At 35.4% G+C, this 7764-nt stretch overlaps 1 protein-coding gene across 1 annotated transcript; it reads left to right on the top strand.

Annotated features, from left to right (window-relative positions):
* Window positions 1–1425: 1425 nt before the first annotated feature.
* Window positions 1426–3600, top strand: LOC128895848 (DNA ligase 1-like). Its single transcript, XM_054158792.1, has 2 exons — window positions 1426–2141; window positions 2325–3600. The coding sequence occupies exons 1-2, from the start codon at window positions 1426–1428 to the stop codon at window positions 3598–3600; spliced, it is 1992 nt and encodes a 663-aa protein (XP_054014767.1).
* The last annotated feature ends 4164 nt before the right edge of the window (window positions 3601–7764 follow it).

The following is a 7764-nucleotide window of genomic DNA, read 5'->3' as shown; positions in this document are numbered from 1 at the left end:
ATTGAGATCACGAATGTGAGAGCTCTTCACACCTGCAATACCTGGAAAGCACGATCCCTCCTGATACTTTAAGGCAGTTCGAGCAAACGTTGGCTGCGAACACCGATTGGATTGGTGATATTGAATATAAAGCATTGTACAAAACTTGGTATCGATTTCGTCAAGAATCGAGCGGAAGACTTCGAGAGATTTCAAATTCCCAAAATATGGGAACGCAAAACAACGATTTTCCAGCATCCGCAATACTTACGACTGGTCGGGATATTATCGAGTTCAAGTTTCCCGAATTGCAAGTGGATCCAGATGGTATGTATTTGTGTGAGATTTCCAGACTACAGAAGTAGAAATTAATATTTATATTCGAAAAATTGTAAAAATTGTGTAATGATATCCCCATGCGTTTCTTCGCGATCATGAAATTTTTATATTAATGATTGTTTAATGAACATTACGGATAACGAATATATAGGTTTCGAAGTTACGGACATCTCACTCCTCAGCAAAGTTGACGGTGAACTTATTAACTTATTGATAAGCTTGATGATAATCATAACTTTACAAGTGTAGCTGACATAAGTATCGATGTTTCTCCGTCAAACACGACCGGTAATTTTTTGCAGAATGCAACTCTAATAACTGACGATGTGTTCTCTCCTGCTCTTCCGAAACATAAAAGTAGCAATGAATCGGTTGCAACACATGTGCCAATAAAAAAAACAAACATAATCATTTCAAAACTAATCGACGAAACTTTGAAAAAAATTCTGGTTTATCCTGACCCGAAACCTAACAAAAAACGACAATACAATCGTCAACAGATACCGTGTGTTCTGACATCCGATAAGTGGTTAGAGATAATAGCAATCAAAGAGTGTTAAGTGTGACAATGTATACCAAGCCCAGGTATGTGCGCTGTATGAATGTGTGTATGTATTGTGCCCGTACATATGTACCGGCGGGTCACCGCGAATAAGACACGTGTTTTAGTTCTATCTCGTATGTCGAGCAGTAACCACGATAACTGAATAAAAGTTACATATAATTAATACTAAATAGCTGACTTATTCCTGTTAGTCAGAACACCCTTACCGGGGTCTAGAGGACCTGGGGCGCTCACAGTGGTGACTCTAAGCCACCGTGAGTCCGTTCTTTCTATTTAAAGGAGGTCCCAGGTCTAAAATCCTCTCTCCCCACCTCCTCGTGGTGGACCCTGAGGACGCTTGGTACAAGTGTCGCTAACGGGGAGAGGGGTATTCGGTGGGAAGTAAATCCTGAGATATATGGGGCGATGCCGGCGGGATCTTCGGATCCTGGTAGGGCCTCCCAAGCCGGTAAGGCCCACATGGAGAAGGATCGAAATCCACCGACTACGGACGGACTTAATGGACAAGGATCAGGGCAAGTAGGGAGATATTATTAAAAACTATGGACATGAACAAGGAACATAACAAGATTACGAGTGCAGAGGAATTCGGAAGCCCCAGCACCGGTGTGGAGGGTGTGACAAAGCAGGCACTCATCGCATCGTCATCCTACGACTACAATCCGGAAGAGGTGGTCCCCTTGGCCTCGACGGATTTGGCTACAAGGGAAGAGTTTTCGGAGGGGTTGGCCTCTTTGGCCCACCGAAAATTAAAGGTGTCAAAGGTAGAAGAATCGAGTAGGAAGGTGATGATAGTCAAGTTACGAGATATCTTGACAGAACCAGAGCCAGAAAATGAAAAGAATAAAGAAAAGAACTCAGAGTGGAAGGTGGAAAAGAGTATGAAAGTAGAAAGATGGGATCAGATATCAGATGAAGAAATGATGGAAATTGAAAGAGATACCCAAGTTAAAGGAAGAGAAAATCCTAGTAAGGATAAGTTTAAGAAAACAGAACCAAATATGAAATCAATAGAAGTGATACCCAAGGGGATTACCCTTACACCGATACAAAGACCGGAAACGAGGTCAAACTCGGAATCGTCGGAAACAGAAAGTAGTATAAGGAAAGGTAGCCTTCCGGAGTCACAACAGCTGAAGAAAATCCAGGGTAAAATAAAATATTATAGGAAGTCGGAGGAAGTTCCAGCGAAACAAAAATATAAAGGAAAGGAGACATATAACAAGGACATGGAACAATTAAAAGATCTTCTGGAAGAGTTAAAAAAGGACAACCGAGAAATAAAGAAAAGAATGGAAGAAATTTTAAAGGAAAATAAGAAACTTAAAATTATTATAAATAGAACCAAAGAAGAAAATTTTAGACTGAAAAATATAGAAAAGAGGAAAGGAGACATGGAAACAGATTTCGACACAAGGAGGGCAATCTTAGATTCTTCCAGGGAAATGGAGACTTTGGCAGATTCGGAGGCGTCAACAAGTACCACGAATATAATAATGAAAAGAAAAAGGAGAAGATCCAAAGAGTTAACTCCTCCCTCCGAGGAAAAAAAGAAAAGCAAGACAGAAGGGATAAAGGAGCCAAAAAAAAGAAATGGTATAAAGAATAAGAGAGACAGGAAAGAAAGAGAGAAGAAAGTGAACTACGATTCATCGGAGACAGAAGAAACCACACAAGCTAAACAGGACAAGCAAAAAGAATTAGGATTCGGAGACTTGTTAATCGAAACATTAACGGATCTTACAGACAAGTTAGTTTCGACAATCGATACATTAAAACATGGACAACTACCCGAAAAGAGAGAAACCAAAGAAGTTAGGCAAATATCAACTACGAAAGAAACATGGGCAAAAGTTGTAGGTACCAAGAAAACAGATAATGGGAATGTCAGGAAGAACGAAGAAGCATTAACTGCCACTGCCACGGAATATACCGAAGATGGCAGGTACTCAAGAAGCATCAGAAAGAAGAAACCGAAATGGGCGGCACCTAAAAAAGATCCAGTTATGATTAGGATTGACGAATCAAATAATTATAAACAATCGTATGAGAGGATTAAAAACATAATAGAGAAATACAAAGGTATTAAAAGACTAAGGAAAAGTAGGACTGATCAGTTGATCATAGAAATGAGTGACAGCGGAGAAACAGAAATTCTAAAGGAAGACATCATAAAAAATATTGGAAAAGATCAGGTCAAAACTCTACAGAAGAAGTTCGACCTGGAAATAATAGACGTAGATCCAATGGTGGACAAAAATGACGTGATGCAAGCATTGGAAAATATTAATATCAAAAAAGAAGATATGATTGTTAAAGTACTAAGACCGACTAGACTTGGTACGCAGAAGGCGATCGTGGAATTGCCGGTTTCTTACATCAAACTTATAAGAGAGAAAAAGAAGATAAAAATAGGAGTGATTAATACGAAAATGGAAGCGGCACCGAAATCAATCAAATGCTACAGATGTCATGGATTAGGTCATTACAGCACGAACTGTAAAGAAAAAATCAAGGACAACTTAAGGTGCAGAAGATGCAACACAGATGGCCATAAGGAAGAGGAATGCTCGAAACCTTTCCAATGCCGTTCATGCGTACATCAAAGGCTCCCATTTGAACATCGAATGGGAACAATGAGCTACCTAGTATTCAGGAACACCATAAAAGAACTGAAACGGCAATTTAATATATATTATGCGGATACTGCAAAATAATGTCAACCACTGCAGAGCAGCACAAATTCTATTACACAAGTTCTTTGAAGAGACCGCGACAGACATCGCTTGTCTACAAGAGCCATATATTAAATCGATCAAAAGAGGGATATTTTCCAAGGACCGAAATGCGGGGATTATGATTTTAAATAAGAAGTACTAAATACCAAATGATAAATTAATTATAGGGGAATTTTATGTGGGAATCGACTATGATTTTCTGAAAATAATTAATGTATATATGTCACCAAGGAAAAGGGCAGTATCTTTTGAGAATTCCTTAGAGATGCTTAAAAATGAAATAAATAAAACACGAGATAAACCGACACTAATTTTAGGAATAATTTTAAATTGTACAATTAATAATAATATGATACCAGGCGTAATGACGGGTTTGGATTACACGTTCAATAGAGGAACTAAGAAATCGAAAGTAGATATATATTTTTATAGTAGACATTTAATGAATAAAATCAATTGCAAAATTTTAAATAAAGAAAATTTATCAGATCACAAAATATGTATTCATTCAATAGACATTAACGAAGAGGATAGTTTGAGAACATTGATGAGACATAGAAGAAACTGAAAATGGAACACTAGAAATATCAATACAGATGAACTCGTGCAATATTTCAACAATTTAAATTCAAGACTTAACTGGACAAATATAAATTACAGGACAGTAGAAGGCTATTTTCACAACATTTTAAAAACGTTTAAAAACAAGCTTAAAGAGATTTATTTTAATCAGTCACATTTTAATTGTAAAAACTGGTGGAATCTAAAGATAGAGGAATTGAGGAAACAGTGTCATGATAACAGACGACGTTTACAAAGATATAGAAGAAGGTTCAGGAATAATATAGACAGGGAAGAAGAGCTCAGATTAATAGAAGAATTCAGAAAATCCAAAAAAAATGATACAATTCAAGATTAATAATGCAAAAATAGATTCATGGAAAAAATTTACAAATATCTTAGAGAAAGACGTATGGGGCAAACCATCCCATATAATCAGGAATATATATAAAGCGAAATCACCAAATATTGAGACGTCTATTTTAGAGGCGAAAAAGATCGTAAAAGAATTGTTCCCGAAAGAACGCAACAGAATTTATTATGATCACGTGAACACCCATATTCAAAAAATGGATCAGATTACGGAGGAAGAAATTATGGGTATCATTGCGAACCTTGACTCTAGGAAAGCGGCTGGTCCGGATAATCTCCCCATTTCGGTTTCAAAATTACTGCTACAATCAGACATTCGTAATACGACTAAATGTTTTAACTTTTTGATCGATAATATTATTATTCCTAATAAATGGAAAAAAAGCAGAGCGATTCTTTTGAAAAAAACAAACGAAAATAATATGACAGCGACAAATTTTAGGCCGATTTGTATAAGTAACGCATTTAAAAAATTTTTGAAAAAATAATAGAAAAAAAAATTTACGAGCAACTGGGTCTCCATCCTTTTAAATGCAAACAATATGGATTTTGCAAAGGAAAATCGACACTAGACGCATTAGAGCACGTACACAACAGTATTTTAGAAAACAATAAAAAGAGAATGTTTGGAATTTTTGTAAGTCTAGTCAAAATTTTTTAAGAGATAGATTTATTCAATTTAAAGCGTACGAAAGATGGTTCACTTTTAAATCCAACAGAGGAGTACCACAAGGCTCAATTCTTTCGCCTATTTTTTGGAACTTAACTTACGATGAGCTCTTAGATATCAAATTAGATGAAAATTGCGAATTATTAGCTTACGCGGATGATTTGGCAATCCTTGTTACCGGTTATAGTATAGAATCAATAAAAAGTACCATAGAAGTAACCATAAATACCACAATAATACCGTGGATGAATAGTAAAGGACTGAAATTGTCGGCAAAAAAACAAAGATAATATCGATCAATAACAAAAACATTCCACATAATTTTAGAATTAGAATTGGAGAGAATTTTATAAATTTGGAGACAGAGTTAAAATATTTAGGTGTAAATTTTAGTAGACATAACAATTTTTATGGGCATGTTGGTAAGATCTGTGACAAGAGTAGCAAAATTTTAGGACAACTAACAAGAATTATGGGAAATATATCAGGCCCTAAATTTGAAGGTAGGAGATTATATTACAATATAATAAATTATATTACAATACAATATAACAAAAATGTTAAAAGATCATCGTCGATTGTTGTCGACGGATTCAGCAACTAAAAAACGACAATGGAAAAGAATACTGCAATACACAGTTTGATAATTATTTAAAGGAATGTGGTATTTGTAGAAGACTTACAGTCCCGTATACGCCACAACAAAATGGGATAGCTGAGAGAAAAAATCGTACCTTAATAGAAGCGGTAAGGTGCATGTTAACTCAATCAAATATGCCATTATCATTTTGGGGTGAAGCGGTAATGACCGCAAATTACATACGAAATAGATGTCCAAATGCAGGAATAAAAGGAGAAATTCCATTTCGTGTATGGCACGGTAAAATGCCTAATATTAAGTTCATAAGAGTATTTGGTACTAAAGATTTTATTTTAGATAAAACCCAGAAGAATAAATTAGCAGCTCGAGAAATAGAAGGGCAATTAGTAGGCTATTCCGAAGAGTCAAAGGCATATTGAGTCTGGGTACCCTCACATGGAAGAGTCCACGTGTCGCGAGACGTTAAATTCATAAAAGAAGAAGGTTGCTGCACAAAAAGTAAGCAAAATGAAAACAACCATGGTAACGCAGAAATTTTCAGAGAAATTGAGATTAACTTAACCGAGGAAAAAGACAATGATAAAAACGAGGACGAAGAAAATGATAAAATCACAGAAAAACGACTACCTGGAAGACCTACCTTGTTAAGAACAAAGAAACCCGGAAAGTCAAGAAAAGTCTATAGAACATTGTCAAATATTTCAGAAAATAATGAATTAGAGAATAGTGACTATGAAGGAAACGTTTTCTCAGATGCAGAATGAAACTTTGCAAGTATAAACTATGAAGACGCTTTAAGTGGTGAAAACAGCGAAGAATGGAATGATGCTATTTATAAGGAGTTCCGACAATTAATTAAAAACAACACATGGAGTATCGTGGAAAAAAACGAAGGAGCCAATGTCATCGGCTCAAAACTTGTACTATCTAATAAGACCGATGAAAAGGGAGTAACCAAGACAAGAAAAGCTCGCCTAGTCGCTAGAGGATTCGCACAAATCTACGGACTTGACTACTTCCAAACATTTTCGCCAGTGGTAAGACTTGATTCTGTACGAATTTTAATAGCTCTTGCTGCTCAATTGAATCTTCAAATTGATCATTTAGATGTAACTAATGCGTATTTGAACGGCGAGTTAAGCAAAGTTGTACATATGAAACTCCCACCTTTGCTTAAAGAGTTTTTAAACCAAATTATTAAACGCGAAGAAAATAAAATAATTGTAAACAAAGCAAAAGAAATGTTAAATAAAATTAGCATAGGAAATAAAATTTGTTTATTAAATAAATCTCTTTACGGCTTAAAGCAAGCGGGTAGAGTATGGAATAAAAAAGTAGATAACGTACTTAAAAGTTTAGATTTAAAAGTATCAAAAGCGGAACCATGCTTATATTATGATATAAATCAAGATTACACAATTATTATTGTCGTGTATGTGGATGATATGCTCATCGCGTATAATAACGATTGCAAACTCAATGAAATAAAAAATGAACTAAAAATAAAATTTGAAATAAAAGATTTTGGAAAAGCAAAAAATTGTATCGGAATAGAAATACATAAGAGCAATAATAAGATTTATTTGTACCAAAGAAAGAAAATAAAGAAGCCATAAAGCGATTCAACTTGATAGAAGCGAAAACAGTGGCAACGCCCGCCGATCCTAGTGTAATATATACGTTAAAGAAAAGCGATGAAAAATACGATCTACCATATAGGGAATTGATAGGCACATTGATGTATATAGCAACAGCAACAAAACCAGATATAATGTATACCGTTGTGTTCTTATCCCAATTTAATAATTGCTTTTCCAAGCAGCATTGGAACATCGCAAAACGCGTCATTCGATATCTAAAAAACACTATAAATCTAGGACTAGTATACGAAAAGAAAAATGAAGTTAATATAGAAGGTTACGTAGACGCGGATTGGGGT

The sequence above is a fragment of the Hylaeus anthracinus genome, unplaced genomic scaffold, assembly GCF_026225885.1.
Source record: "Hylaeus anthracinus isolate JK02 unplaced genomic scaffold, UHH_iyHylAnth1.0_haploid 5, whole genome shotgun sequence".
Lineage (NCBI taxonomy): Eukaryota > Metazoa > Arthropoda > Insecta > Hymenoptera > Colletidae > Hylaeus > Hylaeus anthracinus.
This window is presented reverse-complemented; position numbering and strand designations above follow the sequence as displayed.